At 44.5% G+C, this 22,307-nt stretch overlaps 1 protein-coding gene across 6 annotated transcripts in view; it reads right to left on the minus strand.

Moving 5' to 3' along the window:
* The window catches only part of CNOT10 (CCR4-NOT transcription complex subunit 10), a 241,718-nt gene that overhangs the window by 85,748 nt on the left and 133,663 nt on the right, over positions 1 to 22,307 (minus strand). For all 6 annotated transcript variants that reach the window (XM_029589403.1, XM_029589407.1, XM_029589405.1 and 3 more), the window contains one exon: positions 5,491 to 5,571. In XM_029589403.1, coding sequence (XP_029445263.1) covers positions 5,491 to 5,571 — 81 coding nt within the window. The remainder of the gene's footprint in view (positions 1 to 5,490; positions 5,572 to 22,307) is intronic.

The following is a 22,307-nucleotide window of genomic DNA, read 5'->3' on the forward strand; positions in this document are numbered from 1 at the left end:
GGGGAATCCCACGCCCGGTTGATCAACTTCTGGATTTTCTTCGGAATAGGGAACGCACTGGGGGGTCTCCGTAGGCCATCTAGAACCAGATTAATCCCTTCAGCATCTGAATCCTCCAGGGTGAGCTTAATCCCCAATTCTTCTCACATCAGAGGTATAAGCGGGTGAAACTCCTCTCTTGAAAAAACGGATCATCCGTGGATCATCGCCTTCAGCCTCGGGACCGTCCGAAGACCCCTGTTCCGTTTTAGCATCCCCTGGGTCCAGAGGGAGACCCCCAATCGGGTCCCCCTCCCGATCAGCCTCCGAGGATACCTCACATCCTCCTCCTTAGACTCATATGAGTCTTCCGAGTCCGATTCCAATTGCGCTAGCCATCCCTCGGGAGGTAGAATTTACGGGCCCACGGAGCCTTTAGAGGGGACCTTCCCCCACTTTGCCGATCCCATCGGAACTTCTGCGACCCCGCACTTACCTGCCTTCATAGCTAGGAAGGCTTCGTGCAGCAAAAGTACAAATTCGGGTGAAAGGTCCCCGAAGGGCACTTGGGGCTGCTAGAGTCAGAGATATCTAGACCTTTTTTCCTTGGTCGAATCATGGGAGACAGGAGCGGCGGGGACCCCCCTGGAACCCTGGGGGAAGCTCCCCTATCCGGCTTCGCTTCTGTGGCCATAGCCACTCCCTCCTGTGACCCAAGCGCCACCTCCACGGTCCATGGCTTTGATTGCCTGTCAGACCCCCCCCCCCCCCCCCCCAGCACACTCCATGCAGAGGAGGTCATTCAGGCAGACCGTCAGGCTGCCACAGGCCTTACAGGTCTCCCTGAGCTGCTTGTCTGTCATAGCAAGCACCAAAAAATAAATAAAGGCAAAAAGAAAAAAACCAACAGGCAAATCCTATGCTTGCCGCGCTTCCACACAGTCCAGATCGCGAGGGGGAGGGGCGCACCATGCGGCAGCTGTCAAACCCTGAAGAGGGCGCACTGCCCCAAGAGTTTCCCGCCGGCACACTTAACAGGCCGCTGCCGTGACTGAAAACCACGCGGCTCGATCGGGAGTGCAGCCAGCCCCCACCGGAGTGAAACTGTACCGACCAGGACCACTCTCCTCCTAATAATCCCCCGATCTGCCCACTTACTGCCCGGCCTGCACCCGACGATCCCACCAAGATGTCTGCCTGCTAGGCCGCTCAGACTGCTCACTTGCATCTGCTGTTGCAAAAGCAGACAGCTGCCGGTGACTTTTTTTTTTTTTTTTTTAACAACAAAACTTTAAACTTAAAGGCCCAGATACACAGAAAAGCACAAAAGAAAAGTAAGGGCACTTCCCTGCTCCTGGGCCAGTGGAGGGATTTCGGGCCTACCAAGGGAACAGACCACTGGCTTTCAGTGGTCCCGGAGTCGTGGGCTGAAGCTGGCCAGGGGCATCCAACCCCCCATTCGCCCAGCTCAACCCGAGGGATGCCCCTTCTGCAGGAGCCTGTCATTTCGGGGAGCAATTTTCCTTAATATATCCAGTCAGTCAGGACTGCAGGGTTAGCACCTCTACCATCTGCTGGAGGTAGAGAAATACTGAGGGACTGCAGGTGGCACTCTCCTATATCAGAGCCCAAAGTTTTGTTCTCTACCTCCATCTGCTGGTCAGGATGAATAAAACCTGCTTGCTGGACTGATCTGGGTATGTTCAGGAATGTTTGATGTGATTTACACTTTGGATTCCAGCAAAGCTTTTAATACGGTCCACATAGGAAGCTCATAAATAAAATGAGAAGCTTGGGAGTGGGTGCCAAGGCGGTCAAGTGGATTACTAACTGGTTGATATATGGGAGACAGCAAGTAATGATAAATGGAACCTACTCTGAAAAAACAACAGTATGAAGTGGAGTGCCTCAAAGATCAGTTTTGGAACCAGTTCTTTTCAATATATTCATGAGCGACATTGCAGAGGGGAAGGAAGGTAAAATTTGTCTTTTTGCAGATACTAAGAAATGAATCAGAGTAGACATGCCTGAAGGAGCAGAGAGAATGAAAAGTGATTTAATACAGCTTAAAGAGTGGTTGGATTCAACGCCAAGATGTGCAGTAATCCAAAAGATTAGGAGGGCGAAGGACTAATGTGCATGGACTAAGAGAGGGGCTTTGGGGTAATAGTGTCTGACAATATGAAGGAGGTGAAGCAATGTGACAAGATGATAGCTAAAGCCAGAAGGATGCTGGACTGCATAGACAGAAGGATAACCAGTAAGAAAAATGAAGTAATAATGACCTTGAACAGGTTCTTGGTGAGATCTCATCTGGAGTATTATGCTCAGTTCTGGAGACCATATCTCAAAATGGATAGAGCCAGGATGGAGACAGTACAGAAAAGGATGACCAAAATGGTGTGGGGTCTATATCAGAAGACTTACAAGGAGAGGCTAAAGGGAAGATATGATACAGACCCTTTCAGATACCTAAAAGGTATTAGCAATGCATGTACTTCAAATCTTTCCTGTTGGAAAGGAAACAGTAGAACTAGGGGCCAAGAAATTAAACTCCAGGGGAGATGACTCGAACCAACATCTGGAAAACTTTCTTCATGGAGAGGATGGTGGATGCCTGGAATGCCCTCCCAGAAGAGATGGAAAGGATGACAACAGTAAATGATTTCAAAACGCATGAGATAAATACTGCGGATCGCTAGATGCTGGAAATGAAAAAAGGGGAGCATGGGGGTAACCTGCAATGATGGTTGTTACTAACCTTAACAGAGGGTAATCTACATGAAGCAGCAGTTACTACCCTGAACATAAGGCATGGGGCTATCTGCACGGAGTGGCAGCTATAGCCCTTAACAGAAATCATGGGGATAATCTGCATGTAGTGGCAGTTCCTACCATGAGAAACTTGCTGGGCAGACTGGATGGACCATTTGTTCTTTATCAGCTGTCATTTTTGTGATTATGTTACTATGAAAAGAGGAGAGAAGTAGAGAGGGAGCAAGATTATATAGGGGTGGCGTGAGTGAGGAGAGCACACCATACACACCCGCCACCATTCACCCATCTTCCACTCCCTCACGGGTTAGATAATGGGGAAGGGTGAAAGACAGGTAGTAAGGTTTCCAGGATTGTGGCAGGGTTGCCAGCTTCCTAGAATTATTATTAATGGCACCATCTGCCACACCTCTGGGGACCCTGGCCCACGCAACCCCCAGCTTTTCAAATCTAAACTCCAAGAGGGACTCTCAGCACCCCTTGTGCCTTGGGGGAGGGGGATAAGGGCATGCCATCTCAACCTTTGCCTTGGGAAGTAGATTGTCTTAGGCATACTTGCCTCTAGCACCCATCTATCACATGCCTTAAGCACAGAGCTCTGCTATGTTCTAAACACCCAGCAATACCAGTGCAGTCACTGCTGAACATCTGGCCTTCTTGGACCCCAAGTATAATTGAGGAGAAATGGCAGATTGCCTGGCATTGGAGGCTTGACCACGTAGCTATAGCTGGCAGATCTTGTTTATTATGGAGGTAGTACTTCTGAATGAATACCAAGAACAGAAGCTGCCTGTGGTGGTGATTGAACAGGATCTGAGTATTGCTTTGCTGGGTTATTTTTGTAACATAAAGCTTGGGAGAGAAAGGTAAACTGGTTATTCCTGTGTCCTTTTGCCTTTAGAATTTAAAAATCTAGTGTGTTTCAGTGTCTTTGCTTTAGAATTAAAAGAAAACTGGAGGAAGTGACATCACGGTCCCAGGTGGCTGTATAAAAATGTACAGCGGCCTGGGCTGAGACAAAAAAAAAAAAAAAAGCTAAAATATGCCAAGTAATCCTTCGGCCAAGCTCAGCAGAGGTTTCAGACATATGAAAATCAGAGAGAATGGTGACACAGAGGAAAACTGCGGAAATAAAATCTTACTTTAGCACCAGAAAAGGAGTATCGAAGTGGTTGAAAGACGTGCACGTGGGTTCAAGAGCAGGCCCCTTGGAAATTGGAGGTGGTGAGCAAGGGGGAGAATGTAGGCCTTGCAGCGTGCGGCACATCCCGTGCCAAGATGAAATGCTGGTTCAGAGAACTGAAAAAAACCCAAAACTGGGAGATAAGAATGGTGAGGTTTTGGAAAGCATTTTGGGAGTTTGTTCTGAGACTACTGAGTTGGGAGTTGCATCGAAGACACAAGCAGCAGAAGGACCTGCAGAGGTCCTGAAGAAGGGATCAGAGGCTTTACAACTGGCTAACACAGAGCTCAGTGATGAGCTAGAGGACTCAGAGAATAGGATGCGCCTAAACATAATTACCATCCCCCATTCCTCCAGGACGTAAGAGCTGCAGATCTGGAGGTGGTTAGGGACATAGAGAGGAATATCAAAGAGGCCTACAGCAACATTGTAGAACAGTCTCACTTCCATTCTGGCAGCCCTAGGATCAAAGTCAGAGGGGAAGAGAGCATCAGCCTTGCACAGCAGGAAGTGATCCTGCAGAAAAAGACCAGCTATGCAAGTGATGCATTATTGTCTGGTACCAAGGATATGTGTGGTTGAAGCTCAGGAAGGCAAAGTTAAAACCGCAGTGGTTGCTGGAAATCCAGTTATCAAAAACCTAGACAGCTGGGTAGATCAAATGGGGACTTGTTTACCTGGTACGAGGGTAGCAGATCTATCATGCACACAGAATTTTAAGAAGTGCTGGAAGGAGTATGGTGTTGTGGTACATGCTGGTACTAACAACATAGGGAAGGACAACAGAGAGGGTCTAGAAAACTCTTAGGAAAGAAATTGAAATCCAGAACCTTAAAAGTAGCATTCTCCAGGCCCACAGAGACAAGCAGAGCTTTTAAGTTTCAAAGCGTGGATAAGAACAGTGCAGGAAAGAGGATTTAGATTTAAAAAACTGGGGAATGCTCTGGGGAAAGGGGAACCTATTGGCCTTCACCTTAACCAGGATGGAACCAGGCTGCTGGCTTTAGAAATAAAACATGACACAGGGCAGCTTTCAAACTAAATTGTGGAAGAAAGCAGACCATCACTCGGGAGAGGGGGGTTTGAAGTCTTGTGATTACAGATGCTATGGATCCCCCAGAAATAATAGGTTTCCCTGAATAAGAGGATGAGAGGCAGTTAAATAAAGTACTGACTTCCAGGAACAATTTCTAGTTACCTGAAGAAAAAATTACAGGAAAAATTACAAAGGACAGATAGAGTATGACCATGAAAAACAGGGACCGAAGGGTCTTTATACCAGTGCAAGAAGCCTGAATAAAAAAAAAACCAATGAATTGTAGTGTAAGGAGATGAGTGAGAATGCAGACATAACAGGCATCACAGAAACCTGATGGAATGATGACAACCAGTGGAATACAGAAATTCCAAAGTACAAGAGAAATAGATGTGGCGGAATATAAACAAAACTAAATAAATACTAGTTTATAACATCTGGAAGTTCAAAATGTTCATTTACAAAAATAAAAAGTTATAAAAAATACAAAAGCTCTTTAAATGCTTCTGAAACCTACCTCAAATGTTCCAGTTCCTGTTTTCTCAGAGGAGAAGAAGGTGGAGCAGAGCTGAATTTATCCCCTTCATGACTTTTACTGCTGTAATAGAGACAGAATGTTAAATATAGGTAGTGCCCTTGAAGCCTCTCAACACAAAAAATGCAACTATAAAAGACTAATGATACTAATCCACTCAGGAAAAGACAAACATACTGAATAAACAAAAAAAGCTGTGAAGCAAATTTCATTAAAATGTGCAACTGTCCATTCTATCTTAAAGAAGCCTTCTGTGGTCCCAACAATTTTTTCTAATTACCATCCCCCATTTCATCTTTATCTTATTTGGCAAAAATCATTGAAAATGTTGTTCTACACCAATTATCTTATTTGACTGATATTCATTCCATATTAGATCAATATCAATTTGGTTTTCGCAAATTCCAAAATACGGAAACACTCCTTTCTAGTTTTGATACAGTACGCCGAAGCTTTGATATAGCACAGAATTTATGCTAATTCTACTTGATATATCTTCTGCCTTTGAGACTATTAACCACTCTATTCTTCTATGACTCCCCTCTTCACTGGGTCTCTCAGGCAATGTTTTCTCATGGTTTAAATCCTATGTCATTGCACTCAACAGAATGTCATTAACTCTCACTTCTCTTCTTGGTTCACTCTTCCATCTCATGTACCTCAAGACTCTGCCCTTTTATAGCACTTTTTAACAGCTATTTTACTCCATTATGTCAAGTGCTTGCGAGTGCTGGGGTACACTACAAACTATATGCAGATGATATTCAGTTCATTTTCTGCTAAAATCTTCTTGGACATTAACTGGACAATTTGCTTCTCTCTGCTATCTACTATCCAAACCTGGCTTAGTCACAACAAATTGTTGCTCAATATCAGTAAATCAGACATTCTTTCTTGCTTTCCTTCTGCTAACCTTCCTCTTGCTAACTCGTAGAAGCACAGGGCCAGTCGGCTTAAGTACAGCAGGGAGTTAACGTCATACGGAGGGGATGCCCCCGAGGTTCCTGCCATGACGTGTACAAAGGATGCCCTTGCGCGCACGTCTTAGGTGATTCTGGAAACAAGATGGCAGTCGGCAGTGCCCACGCCATTCCGGGAACGCCGGGGAGGTTGGCGGTGGCCGCCATTCGTCCTAGGATTGACAGTGCGGGGAAAAAAAAAGGTGAGCATGAGAGGTCGCAGCAGTCTGCGACAGACGGGCGTAACAGGATCAGCTTAATGAAGGCCTTCTTGCTTGATTCACAGCAGATGGCCAGGTGTCTGTGATATGGCAGTGGCCATGGGTAATCAGTTGGCTCATGTATCTAGGGAAAAGTAGTTATGAAGAGTGTAAGAATAAAACTGCGGCCTTTTATATCCAAATTTGTGTCATTTGTTCTTTGTCATGGTATTTGGGTGTTGGGATGGGATACAACACATTCATAGTGCCTGCTATTGTTAATCTTCGTGAAGACCTGAAGCCCACAATCATGCTAGCTTTTTGGCTCCAACAGAGTAGATATCCTGGAAGTAGTATTGTATGCCTCACAAAGCTGATCAAATTAGATGTTTCCTATATTCTTCTGTTTCTTGCAAAACAGGAGCAAAATGATCTATGGAGTCTGAAGGAAACTGCTGGATCATGTCTTACAGCTTTTGCAAGGAATTATACGTGTATTGTATACAGTTGATGGGCAGCTATCCTAAATGTTAAAAATATTTTCCAATCAGCTATGTTGTCATGATGTCCAGTAATTTGGCATCTTTACCTGGAGGGGTACTAGAATGTGTTTTGTAATGCTTTGCTTTTTTCAAAGCTGATTCTACTACTACAGACTCATGAGGAAGATGTACCTTTTGATGACCACAGGACATGGATGAACTTTGTAATTCCGATTTAACATCCTTGACAATGATAATATAGACAAGGGAGTCTGCTTTATTCTTATTTGGAAATTCTGTGGTACTCTATGAACAATTATAGTTACTCCTAATTTTGAAACTTGAATATATTTTAGCTCACCAAATGTATCTTCTCTAGGTTCTGCCTCTTTCAGTGAAGTAAACTGAATTGCTTTTGCCATTTTTTTTTTTTTTTTTTGGAGAAAAGCAGATGACATTCTCTAGCAGACATGTACTTCTGGAAGGCTGTGGAGAGAGATCAGATGGAAGACTGGTGGACTTTTCATCATCAGAATTCTATGATTATTTTTCTCATGAAAATATGATACTTCTGTTTTGAAAGAGGAATCCCAGTAGAACAATCCGATTCTGGAACTAGAATTGGCATGGACTGTTTCGCAGGAGTACATTCAGAATGAACTAACGTTTTGTTTGAATACAGCTGACATTTGTATCTCAGTGCCAAGAAGTTGTTGGCGCTGACAAGGATATTGTAACTTTACTTGTTGATGGTACCAAAAACATTTCTGCACCAAAGAGTGATAGTGCCCAGACATCTTCTATGCATTGATGAGTTGCCAGCACCCACAAGGCCTGCTTTGGCTCCTGCATGTTTTGCTGCTGAAGAATGCAATTTCTCTCCCTCTTTGTTAGAAGGGTAATGGCACCTGCACCAAGACTTCTCCAAGTTATGACACCTAGCATTAGAGGATTTTGCCTTTTTTGATTTTGGTGATAGTCCCCCAGAGGCCTGAGAAATGAATTCTTTTGGCGGGTAACTTCTTCATCTTCTGGGCCTGGGAGACATGTGGGCACAGGAATGCAGTTAGCTACATCATGTGACAGGCCTAAGCAGCAAACATAGTGGTTGTGTTGATCAGATAAAGAAATCTTAAGGAGCAGCATGGGAATCCTTTGAAGCCCAGTTTACTGTCTGCCATCATGAAGAGAGCTGAGGCTAGGTCAAACATCTTTTATTTTTGTGGAGAATCGGGAAAAGACAAAATAAAAAATATTTCAACGAAGGAAGAGAAATAAAGAAAAACAAGAGCAAGAAGTATGTTGAGTAGCTGAAAGGAGAAAGAGAGCAAAACATCTTTTCGCAAGGAAAAAACCAGAGGAGACTCGTGCATTGGTGACTGCTTGAGAACACCTTTCGTGGATTGCAAACTGGCTAAAAGACAGGAAACAGAGGAGGTCACGTGATGCACTAGCCTGGTGAGACGTGCTCTCCAGAGCTCCGGGTGTGAGCCAGCTAAAAGCTAACAATTTGAAGTGTTAAAGATCGGCTCCGCGCTGCCAGAAGATCTTGAAAGATTGCGGAAGACTCTAAGCACCCACCAGGAGCTTTGTAGGCTGAAGGGTATGTCGGCAAGACCGCCACGAAAGGAGAAAGAAAAGTTGAAGTGTGGTGGCAGTGAGCCCAAAATGGCCGACGGCGCGAAAGAGCCTGAAAACGCTGGCATTGATGAAGCTGCGATCACCCGAATGACGGCGGCCGTGGTGGAAGCGCTTGAACCTAATTTTGCGGGGATTGCCGAAAACTTTGCGACCATTAAAGAGTCGTTAGGAGGCATTGGAAACCGGATTGAGATCGCGGAGGGCCGGATAGCCGCGGTAGAGGAGGACCAGCAAACCCTTACGGCCCGGGTGACGGCCCTCGAGCGGGCAGTGAGCATGGCGGACACCAAATTAGAGGATCTCGAAAACTGGGCGCGGAGGAATAATCTTAAGTTTATGGGCCTACCCGAAGAGATCCTGGAGGGTGAGCTACAGACCTTAATTGAATCTTGGCTGCCCGGGGCGCTGAACTTGGATAGTTTGGAGGGAAAGCTGGTTGTCGAGAGAGCGCACCGATTGGGGCCCCGGAGGGAGTCAGAAACCCGCCCGCGTTTAGTTATTGCCAGATTTATGAACTGGGCTCAAAGATCTTTGATCCTCACTGCCTATCGCAAGAAGCGTGACCTCCGATATAAGGACCACAAAGTAGTGATGTTTCAGGACTTTTCGGCGGGAGTGGCGGCGAAGAGGCGTCTGTTTGGCCCTCTGTGCAATGATCTTTATAATAGCAATGTTCGTTTTGCGCTACAGTTCCCCGCGGTCTTAAAAGTGTGGCGGGATGGAAAGGTGTTCACCTTTGACATGCCTGATAAGGCGAAGGAGTGGCATCAAACTAATGGCGGTGCGAAGTGACGAGGCCTTGGATTTATAGTAATTGATCCGGGAACTGAATGACAGCGACTTTATGGTATGCCGATGGAGGAGCAATGGGAAGCAAGTTTTTGAAGAGCATACCCAGCTGGGAAGCCACGGCTTTGGGAGGCATGTACAGTGTTATTGGATTATAACTTGTTTGCGATGGTTGCACCACAGGGACATTAGTACCTCGGCCACGAGGGGACTTAAGATAGCAGCGAGGTTTCTTCTGGAAGTATGTTAGGGGCACCTGAGATCCTGCACCGGATACCATGCTTAGCGCTTGCGCACTGCAGCGATGCCTAGTGGTGCTCCTGCCCATGAAATTTGCACGAGACGGAGCAGGATTGGAGGTGGAGGGCTTGGGCACAGTTAAGACTCTGATGGGATGCCATGTATGATCTGGATTGATGGTGGGCCGCAGAATAACATATTGCAGGGGCTAAAAATACCTAAGTTACATTGGTGCATGTTTCTTTTCTTTTTTTTTGCTGTGTCATGTTTACCTACCTTGTATCTTTTTCTCAAATATCTTTCTCAAATGTTCATCAGGACGGATTACATGTGTTCAATAATGGTATGGTACGGGAGGCTTAGGACGGTGCGGGGGTTGGCTCACACCTGGTTGCATTATACACGGTCCTCTTACCCACTTCTATGTGGGGCTTATCCTTTGTTTTTCTTTACCTGGGGGGGGGGTTTGGGGGGAGGGGAGGGAGTTCGGGAGGGGGTAGGGGGGGATGCTGATACACACTTCACCACACTGAGGCAGGAAAGTGGCATACCACCTCTCCGGGTGGCGGCTCAGGCTGGGAGGCCGCCGTCCGGTGGATGGCACCAATGGACTGGGTGGTATGAGACGGCTTTAACGACAGGATAGGACGGATCAGGTATATATCCTGGAATGTGGGGGGTATTTCTACGCCGATTAAGAGACAAAAAATACTGAGTGCCCTTCAACGGCAGCGAGTGGGAATTGCAGCACTTCAGGAGACCCACTTGTCTATGGCTGAAAGTCTGAAACTAAAAAAACATTGGGTGGGACAGTGCTATGCTGTGCCTGCGGTGGGGAGGAAGGCAGGAGTCGCAATACTAATACATAAATCTATTAAGTTTGAGTTAATACGACAGGTGTCAGATGAGCGGGGCAGATATATTATTCTGATAGGCAAGGTCAATGGCATGGATATAACAGTATGCAATCTCTATGCTCCGAATGTGTATACTCATGCCTTTTTCCAAGGAGTAGTAGCCGAGTTGGTGGGTATTATTCGCGGTCCCGTGGTGATGTTGGGAGACTTTAACTGTGTAAGGGATTCTGAGGTGGACAGGTCCCAAAGGGCACAGTCTACGCAAAATATGAGGGGAAAAGGGGTCGCATATATGTGTGAAGAACTTCAGCTCCTTGATATCTGGCGAACCTTGAATCCGACTGAGAGGGACTATACGCATGTTTCGAAGGCGCATGCAACTATGTCTAGAATCGACTATGTGTTGATTTCGACTAGTCTACTTTCCAGTATTGGACAGGCTAAAATAGGTCCTATAGAAATATCAGACCACGCCATCATCTGGGTGGATATCGGTGAGAGGGCTGGGGGGGATGAGGCACGTCAGTGGCGGTTTCCGAGTCATCTGTATACTGATGACAAATTTCGGGACTTCCTATTGAGTAAGTGGGACGACTTTGCACTCCATAACAACGCTCATAAAATCGACCCCTGGCTGTACTGGGAGACCAGTAAGGCAGTCATGAGGGGGGAAATAGTGTCCTACACCATAGCGAAATCCAAAGCGATGTGCAAGAGTATAGTGCTATTAGAACAACAACTGCGACAGGCGAAGCAACGCTTGGCTCTCCTGAAATCTCCTCAGGCGTTAGAGCACTATAATGATGTACTGCGCTCGCTCAATACTTTACTTCATGAGAGGGCGCGGAGGGGGATGCAGCGAGGCGCGCATAATTTTTTTAGGTATGGAATAAATCGGGCCGGGTTTTGGCAAACATGGTTAGGCTAGCGAGGGGCAGCACGGTGATTGACAAATTGAGACGGGCAGATGGGACCCCACTGGTAACGGGGGACGAGATATGTGCGGAATTTCGCATATTTTATGAGAAGTTATATAGGGAGGATAGGAAAGGGGGTCGCTTACAAGAGGAAGAGTTTTTCTCTGGCCTTTCTATTCCTAAGATCACGGCCCACCAGTTGGAATATCTAAACAGACCTATCCAGCTTGAAGAATTGCAGAGCGCTATACGGGCTAGTAAGCTTAACAAAGCCCCAGGTCCAGATGGCCTTTCCGCCGAATATTATAAGTGTTTGCATTTGAAGGCAGGGAGTGACCTACTGGCTTTTTACCGGGAGGCACAAGGGAGGGGTCGTTTTCCTGAGGAAACCACCAGAGCTTATATTACGGTATTGGAGAAACCGGGAAAGGACCTGTCTACCCCAGCGGCGTATAGGCCGATCTCTCTTCTTAACTTCGAAGCAAAATTGTTTGCCAAAATTATGGCGGATCGGTTGGGAGGGGTTTTCCCTGATATTATCACACCAAATCAGGTGGGGTTCGTTAAAGGGCGTGCGATCAGTACCAATGTTACTAAACTGATCATTGCCATGGAGGAATGCCATAAACAAGGGGTAGAGGCAGTGGTGGTGGGATTTGATTCGGAGAAGGCATTCGATAGAGTCTCTTGGGAATATCTTTTTTCAGTGTTACACAGATATGGCTTTGAGGGGGAAATTGTCCAGGCCATTCAGATGCTCTATCACGCACCAACCTCTGCGATTAGAGCGAATGGGTGGGTTTCTGAGGATTTTCGCCTATTCAGAGGCACGAGACAAGGATGCCCCCTGTCCCCACTGTTATATATTTTATCCATTGATCCTCTGCTACGGAAAATTGAGGCGGATGCCCTGATAAAAGGTTTTGTCTGGGGGAGGCAGGAATTTAAAGTCTCAGCGTTCGCCGATGATGTTTTGGTGTTTTTAACATCCCCGCAACCATCTTTGGATAGAGTTTTGGCACATCAACAGTTGTTTGGGGCTTTTGCAGGGCTAAAAATAAATGTAGATAAATCTGAAGCTATGGAGCTGGGCCCGAACATACGGGAAAATTGGATAGGGGAGTTTAAACTGCGCTGGGTAGACAAGACCATGAGATATTTAGGAATTTTACTCACTAGAGATGTTCATCGCCTCTATGAAGTGAACATTCGTCCGTTACTCACCAATCTGTCTACAAAGCTTAAAACATGGGGTACTTTACCGTTATCCCTGAAGGGGAAAATTGCATTACTCAAAATGCTGGAATTACCTCGCTGGTTGTATGTCTTACAACAGCTCCCATTGTGGATCAAAAAGACTGATCTTGATCTTATCCGTCGGGCGATCCGCAATTATCTATGGGGGGGCAGTAAATCAAGACTGTCCCTGCAGACCTTGCAGTTAACCCTGGCGCAGGGGGGGTTGGCTTGTCCCAATTGGAGAGCATATAACTTAGCGTGCATATTACGACACGTACAAGACTGGTTAGAGAATACAGGGAAGTTTACTCCCAGAGAATTTCTTTTAGCCTGGCTTTATCCCTATAATCCGGAAACGTTGATGCAAGTGCCTGGGGCACAATTGCCCACGGGGTATCATCGTCATATGCTAATTGCTTCAGGGAGAAAGGCATGGAGGTTCTTGTGTCTTCAACAATTAAAATTAGGGGGCATTACCACGCCTTATGTTACGCTCTGGGGTAATCCTATGCTCCCTAGTGGGGTACGGGGTGGGGTGTTCCAAGGGTGTCGAGCTAAGGGGATACAGAATGTCTATAATTTATTTGCCCCGGGGACAGGGATAATGTGGACGTTCCAAGAGATGCAGTCCGTATATGGGATTCCGAAGCAAGACTTTTTCGCTTACTTACAGGTTAGGCATTATATATACACCCTGATGGGCACTTATACTTTGGCCCCAGGCTGGGAGAGTTTACGGGGGTTCTTTGGGCCCCGATCCAATAAAGGGCATTCCTGCTCCTCGTTGTCTCAAGCCCTGCGGGAAATCCCTGTGCAGCTGGCTATACTGGAGATACAAAATAAGTGGGTGAGGGTGGCCAATGTCTATCTGGCTACTGATGCAATAGGTGAAATTCTAGACAAATGCGCTAAAGTGTCAGAAAATGTGATTCTTCAAGAGGTGGGTTTCAAGCTTTTACATTGTATGTACATTTCTCAGTCGCAACGATATGCAGCGAAACTATGTGACTCTCCCACCTGTCTCAAGTGTCAGCGGGAAATTGGCACTTTCTTTCATGGGATTTGGGAGTGTGATCAAATTGAACTCTTTTGGACAGAGATCTTGTTGCGTTTGGAGTCTCTACTGACTGTATCCATTCCAAAGGACATAAAACTATGTCTGTTTCGCTTGCCGCATACGGCTTCTCTGCAGGATTTACCAGACGCGGATTGGGCTTTTCTGGAAAAAGCCTTAGTAATTGCGGTACAGACCATTATGTGCCACTGGATTTCACCGGAGCGACCTACGGCGGGTCAGTGGCATGAGCGGCTGGTGGCGCTGTTGCAACAGGAGCTTTGGACTGCGCAGACCCAGCCCATGGCGAAACAGATTTTATGCTCGGCAATATGGAACAGACTCTGGTGGTCTCTTTCGGATGTCCGGAGGAGTCTTATTTTAACAACCACTGGTTACAAGTATACGCATTCCAGGAGAGGTGGCAGTTCGAAGTAAGGCTCCTATAACTGTCCGGTCCTCACACGGTTTCAGAAGCAGGGTGCAATTATGGGACCTTACATTGAGTTTGGCTGGTGGAATATGGATGGTATGACACGGCTATGTCTGTACGGTTAACTATTTGTGGTGAGGTGGGTATGGGGGTTGGGGGAGGGGGACGGGCCCTGGAGGGGGGGGATGGGGATGATGTTAGAACACGATGTTAGTTCTGGAAAAGTTCTGTTCATTTGTACGTTGTAACAATAAAACCTCAATAAAGAAAGTTTAAAAAAAAAAAAGACAGGAAACAGAGAGTAGGATTAAATGGGCAATTTTCTCAGTGGAAGGGAGTGGACAGTGGAGTGCCTCAGGGATCTGTATTGGGACCCTTACTGTTCAATATATTTATAAATGATTTGGAAAGAAATACGACGAGTGAGATAATCAAATTTGCAGATGACACAAAATTGTTCAGAGTAGTTAAATCACAAGCAGATTGTGATAAATTGCAAGAAGACCTTGTGAGACTGGAAAATTGGGCATCCAAATGGCAGATGAAATTTAATGTGGATAAGTGCAAGGTGATGCATATAGGGAAAAATAACCCATGCTATAATTACACAATGTTGGGTTCCATATTAGGTGCTACAACCCAAGAAAGAGATCTAGGTGTCATAGTGGATAACACATTGAAATCGTCGGTGCAGTGTGCTGCGGCAGTCAAAAAAGCAAACAGAATGTTGGGAATTATTAGAAAAGGAATGATGAATAAAATGGAAAATGTCATAATACCTCTGTATCGCTCCATGGTGAGACCGCACCTTGAATACTGTGTACAATTCTGGTCGCCGCATCTCAAAAAAGATAATTGCGATGGAGAAGGTACAGAGAAGGGCTACCAAAATGATAAAGGGAATGGAACAACTCCCCTATGAGGAAAGACTAAAAAGGTTAGGACTTTTCAGCTTGAAGAGACGACTGAGGGGGGATATGATAGAGGTGTTTAAAATCATGAGAGGTCTAGAACAGGTACATGTGAATCGGTTATTTACTCTTTCGGATAGTAGAAAGACTAGGGGGCACTGCATGAAGTTAGCATGGGGCACATTTAAAACTAATCGGAGAAAGTTCTTTTTTACTCAACGCACAATTAAACTCTGGAATTTGTTGCCAGAGAATGTGGTTCGTGCAGTTAGTATAGCTGTGTTTAAAAAAGGATTGGATAAGTTCTTGGAGGAGAAATCCATTACCTGCTATTAAGTTCACTTAGAGAATAGCCACTGCCATTAGCAATGGTTACATGGAATAGACTTAGTTTTTGGGTACTTGCCAGGTTCTTATGGCCTGGATTGGCCACTGTTGGAAACAGGATGCTGGGCTTGATGGACCCTTGGTCTGACCCAGTATGGCATTTTCTTATGTTCTTACCTGTACATGCTCAGAAAATGCTTGTTTTAACACCATTGGATGATGTCACCCACTAGTGTAGCTAATTACTGTCTTACTTGTCCCATGGCCAATTGGGCTGTGCTCTTGACTGTGTGTAGGGAAAAAACATTTACCATTATATTTTATTTATTTATTTTTTTAATATCCCACTTTTTTTCAGCGCTTCAAAGTGGATTACATTCAGGTACTGTATGATCTGACAGCTCAGTGAAAGGACCAACAAGAAGACCAATGAAGTGAGTGAATGCATATTAAATGTCGGTACAGCTCTACCATACTGGCATATAATATTGAAGCCAGTGGGAGAAGGACAAAACTTTTCCTCCTCCCACTGGCTTAGCTGTACACTGTTGGGGATTGGGGAGTAGGGGAGGGAGGTTCAAAGTAAGGGTGAAATAGTGGGGAAAGATCGGGACTGACTCGCCGATACATTAACATTTATCAAAATGATCGGGAGGCAGTGGGAGGGATAGAAGCTGCTCAGAAAGTTCATTAAAATTTATCAGGGGGATCAGGAGGCAGCGGAAGGATTGGGATCGGGGCTCCTTGGATAGTACATTCAAACTTATTGGGAGGCTCGGGAGGCAGAGGGATCGGAGCTGCTTGGAAAGTACATGAAAATTTATTGGGGTGGGGGGGGATCAGGAGGCAGCGGGGCAAGCTGTGGCTGCACAACCGCTTGTGGGTTTTGGGGGGTTTTTTGCAGGGAGACATTTCTTCAGCTAACTTGAGGACTGCTTTTTTGTTGACCAGAGTTAGCCGAAGAAATTTACCTGGCTAGCATTGATATTCAGAGCTAGCCGGATATATCTGAACCACACCCTGGAATGCCCACATCCTGTCTCTTTTTTATCCAGCCAAGTTTTAGCCCTGTAATGACTTACATGGTTAAACATAACCAGTCAGCTTAGAGGGATTTTTTTTTATAATACAGAGTTTGTCCCGCTAAGTCTTGAACTTAACTAGACAAGTCCTTTTGCATTTTGACCTTTTTTTTTTTTTTTTTTAAAGGAGAGGCAAGCATAAGAGTATTAACAAAAAGAAAAGTTTTATCTGACCTATGCCCTGGTAGCGCTCAAATGCCCATATCAATAGGTGAGGCTGGAGAGAAGCAGGAGAAGCTGACTCAGAGTTGACATGGTAAATGAAAGGGACCTTAACAGCCCCAGTTGAATATAAGGAGGCTTGTTGCAAGCTGGCAACAACAGCAAGGCTGTACTGCTTTTGTGCACTGTCCCAATTTTTAACTTTTATTTTTAATTTAGTCATTGCTCCAGGTTAAAGGGAGCTAGTGACAGGGGAGAGAGAGAGCTGCAGAGAGTCTGTGGCAGAAGAGAGGGGATCAGCAGTAGGTTCCTTCCGCTGAGATGAAGGAATGGGATGGCAGAGTGAAGTGGCAGCATGGCAATAAAAGCCACTGCTATGAGAGAGAAAGTGTCTGAGAGAAGAAGAAGCAGGTTAAAGTGCTCCTGCTGCTCTTATTGCTCCTCATCCAGGCTGTGGTGCTGATGTCAGCATAATGTCACATTCCTGGAAATGAGCTGGGCTGCAATGCCGTCTAAATGGCAAAGCTGGGGACATATTATTAAAATAAAGGAGGAGTCCGTGAAGAAGTAGGGAGCATTGGTAAAGCTCCCACTATCATTAAAAGTTAAAATAGGGGGGGGGGGGGGTGTCAAATCTCGGTGGCCCAAAGATAAAAATCAGACTGCAGGGACTGTCACACCAAAGACAGTGCAACAAGAAATAATCACAAAAATTCCACATTACATTCCTTCCCTTGAAAGCTTATTTGAATATGAACTGAAGCTGTCGTTTTGTTTACTGTAAAGCACAAGCAGAAGGATACTAGTGCCTACAGAAATTTTGCTGATTTTTTACCCTCTTCTAAACTTATAAAAATTATTTAGAACGTTCTGGGCACCCTTTGGAAAGATGATGGAGTGTACCTTTGCTATAGTGAATTAAATTTCCTTTGAGTCTTGTGAATTAATGGCAAGTGTAAGCATCTTATAGGTCTAGAGAGCAAAGCCTGTTGTTCTCTAAGGGAAGGATGGTACTGACATGGTATCTGGATCCCCTGTACCTTAAAAATGCAGAGGTATGAAAACCAATAGCCCCTGACCCAATTCTGAACTATTCTGAATTGTTCTGAACTTTAAAAAAAAAAAAAAGACTAGTGCAGAGTTACAGTTTTAACCTTTTTTTCCCCCCCTAAACTCTGCCCTTATCTCTCTTAACACGTGATGTACAGCTGCAGGACTGGGAAACCAGCCAGCACTTTGTTAAAAGTGATTGATGTCTTCTAGCATGGCAGAGTTCCCAGAGTTTGTGCCTTACTTAGCACCAAATTCTAGAAAAACAATGATATTTTTTGACCTCCTGTCATTAGGATGGACACGTGCCTACTGCATTTAGTATTGCATATATATATTTAATCATTAGGAGATTTAGATGCTTATTTTATTATACTTATATATTAAAGTTACAGAAATGAAATCAGGTGCTCTTTTGTCAATTAGACAGAATAATTATACTAGATCAAAGGCACACCGGTGTCTTGACATAGTGTATCTAATGTAAGATCAAAGTGTTTTTTATAGCTATATTTTCTTGGACATGTAACTTGACTTGTACATTTAGTGGCTTACTAACACATGAAGTCAGAAGGTTTCTGAGTTATTGAACATGGACTTATATTGAAAAAGAATTGCTATAAGCATTAAAAGATCAGACAAAGAAAAGATATATATTCAATGAAATCCAGACACTCAAGGCTGCTGTTATGCCATCCAGCAACCATTTTGAATTTTATTTTTTGTATCTATGACTTGATTAAATCAATTAAATTTAATTATATAATTTCCTCATGTAAAATAAAAAGTATATTCTTCTTTTGAGAATGTATCTAACAGTTTTTTGAAGGGCTCTGATCTCATAAAAATATTTAACAACTCAATATAATGCATCATCTTTTAGAAGCACTGATGTGTTAACTTATGTGACATGGGGTTCTAAGATCAAGAGAGAAAATTTTAAATGGAACTCTTGTATTAACGTCTCTCTACTTAGAAATGCCTATCAGAGCAGAACCGAGACAGTACCTAAATAGTTCATCCTGAACTTCATTAGGTATTTGTTGAGATCCCTTAGGTCTAAGATAGATCGAAGATTGCCAGTCTTCTTCTGAATCAGAAAGTCATGAATAAAATCCCGTGGTGTTGCATTGGCCTGTAAGAGGGACGAAAGCACTTGTTGAAGGAGCATGAGCTTTAGGGTGATTAAACACTGGAGGGCTATGTGGGGGAGCAGATTTGAGATTCAATCGGTATCCTTTATGTATAATTTTTAAAACACATCAATCTGTTGTTAGTAAAAAACCATGTTTATTTGAAATACTGAAGCCTTCCCCCATGGGAAGCTTGTGTAATGGTAGCAGGGAAGAATCTGAGGTTGTAATAAAAAATTAGGATTGTCTTTGGTATGCATCTGTTGTAGAGACTTAGGTTGCCTCCTCTCTCTGGTATGCAGCCTGTTTTGATAATGCTGCTGCTGGAAACAAGGGCATAGACAGGGGTACCTTCTTTTTGGGCAGTCTATAGCTTAAGGTGGACCTTTCCTGGAGGTGGATAGTTGCTCTGTTGAAAGGGTAAGAAGGGTAGCAAAATGATCCTTAATAAAATTGACTGTTTCCTTTTCTTTCTTCCCAAAGAGATTATACCTCATGCATGGAACATTTGAGAACTTCTCATGTACATCCTCACAGACATCAGATACATGCACGTAAGCAAACCTTCTCATTTCAATGGCTATTGCCAAAAGTTCAAGAAAAGGTGTTATAGGCTAATCTTATTAGATGTTTGCCGAGGTCTTCTGCTTCCTAAATGGCAGCAATAAAGCAGTTTTATTTTATCTTTTGGAAGTTCTTCTGCTAGAGACTGTAATCTTTGTAAATAAGTATGCATATATTGAATCATATGCAGTTGATGTACTATTCTGGAGCTCAGCATGGTTCCTTGAAAGATCTTCTTTACCCTTTGTCCAACATCCTGGCATCTTTGCCAAGAGGGATATTGGAATGCATTTTGAAGTGTTCAGCTTTTCTTAAAGGCAGATTCCACTATTAGAAAGTCATGGGGAATTTGAACTTTATCATGCCCTGTAGCTGGTAAACTCTGAATTTAAGGTCTAACTTCCTTGATACTGGAAGAATGGATACAGGTGTTTGCCACATTCTGGCTTGAAGCTCCAGAAGCAGCTTGTGTACTGGAATTGCCACTACTTGCTAAGTGCACAAATGTACTTATGCAAGCCGAAGATATCTTCTGTAGATTCCATTCTTGCAATCTGAAAGGAATTTTCTTAGCCATCTTTAGCACAAAGGTGGAGTAGTACAAAACCCGAGGAGATGTGCTCCTAGACTGCCGAGGGGAGAGATCAGATGGAAGATCTGTGGACTGTTCATCCTCTGAAGAGACAGAATGAGGCATTGGAGATCTGTAGAGCCCTTTTGGGAATCAGATAAATCAAGAGGAATTCCCAGGGGCATCTTATTTTTGGGAGGAGAAGTTTGTGATTTTGAATGTATTTGTACCTTTTCAGTCCTATCTTGATAAAGTGGAAGAGGGGACTGGGTATCCAAATTCAAAGCCATGATGTCCAAAATCAGATTTACTTCTAGCAGAGGAGGCTGCAGCAACTTGTACACATCCTTTAAACATTTCTTTACAAAGTCTTCCCAAATTTTTTTCAGAAAGGAATGTTGATTCATTGGAGTAGGAGGAATTGCTGGAGAAGAACCACCTGATGCTGGGACTAGAATTGACATTTTTAGTGATGAAATCTATTGTTCTTTTGGCAGAGGTTTCACTAGTGCATTTCTAGTCTTTTCAGCCTGTTCAATGTTGAAGAAAACACAATGGTACCAAAATTTGTGCACTGACAAGGCACTGATGCTTATACTAGTCAATAGCACTGGCTTACTGGCTGTACCGAACAGAGACTCAGTGGGTGGCATCAATTCTGATCTACTTTCTGCATCATGCGCCTTAGAGGACTTCCTATTTTTCACTGCACTGGTAATCTAGCCATTGGGGGCATGCAAGGGTTAATTTTGGCATGTCATAAGAAAAGCCTAATCAATCAACTTCCACGTGTGCCTTTCCTTTTGAAGTGATTTGTAGGATTATGGTACTTAACAATTTAAATCAATGAACCATAAAAACCTCCCAATGATTTATATAAGACACTTATGTTAACTATAATTGACCTTCATAATAGGCATCATCATATAGTGCTCTGACTTTATTACTCTGCCTTTCATTTAATCATTGGTTAATAATGACGATAGTCTCACTTTTTCTTATTTTTTCAAATTTGCTCTTTTTCTCAAAATGCTCTAACAAAATCCCAACGTGATTAAAAGTTCCAACTTAGCTTAGAAGTTTGACGCCATTAGTTTTCCATAAATATTTACAATGCCAGAAAAGCCCGACATGGGTCCAATGTTTCGAACGGTATTCGTTCTTTTTCAAGGGAGTAATCAGCGTCTACGGAACATGATATCAAGATAATATGTTATCAAGAAACTTTAAATGCAGACCTACTTATCCATGTTTATTCCACATCATCGGGTGGATTTTAAGTGCCCTGCGCGCGTAAATCCGGCCGGATTTACGTGCGCAGGGCCCTCGCACGCCGGCGCGCCTATTTTGCATAGGCCGCCGGCGCGCGCAGAGCCCCGGGATGCGCGTAAGTCCTGGGGCTTTCTAAAAAGGGCGGGGAGGGGGCATGTCGGGGGTGCGTCTAAAATGATGCGGCATTTCGGGGGCGTGGCGCCGGCCCGGGGGCGTGGTCAAGGCTTCCGGACCAGCCCCCGGGTCGGGTGATCGAACGCCAGCAGCCCGCTGGCGCGCATAGATTTACGTCTGCTTTTAGCTGGCATAAATCGTGGAACAAAGGTAAGGGGGGGGGTTTAGATAGGGCCGGGGGGGGGTGGGTTAGGTAGGGGAAGGGAGGGGAAGGTGGGGGGAGGGCCAAGGAAAGTTCCCTCCGAGGCCGCTCCAAAATCAGAGCGGCCTCGGAGGGAACAGGCAGCACGCGCTGGGCTCGGCGCTCGCATGTTGCACAAATGTGCACCCCATTGCGCGCGCCGACCCCGGATTTTATAAGATACGTGCGGCTACACGCGTATCTTATAAAATCCAGCGTACTTTTGTTTGCGCCTGCTGCGCGAACAAAAGTACGCGATCGCGCAAATTTAGAAAATCTACCCCCATATCACAAAAACATTTTATTTTCGGCTCTCAAAAAGGACTACTCACTGTTGGTGTGTTCCTCTAGCGTTTAACATGGCGGTGCAGCAAACATTTTTCCGGTAAAGGTACCGAAGTCCTAACCAGATGTTATAAGGGGATGAAAATGTCATTCACCATGACATCATGAGAAAATTCCCACTTGTCAAAAAATACTCAAAGCAATGAATATCACTCAGCAACATTCAGTCCTGCTGGATATACAGTATTTAATTTGTGTATCCACTACTGTTCTTTG

Source organism: Rhinatrema bivittatum, chromosome 2 (genome assembly GCF_901001135.1).
Source record: "Rhinatrema bivittatum chromosome 2, aRhiBiv1.1, whole genome shotgun sequence".
Lineage (NCBI taxonomy): Eukaryota > Metazoa > Chordata > Amphibia > Gymnophiona > Rhinatrematidae > Rhinatrema > Rhinatrema bivittatum.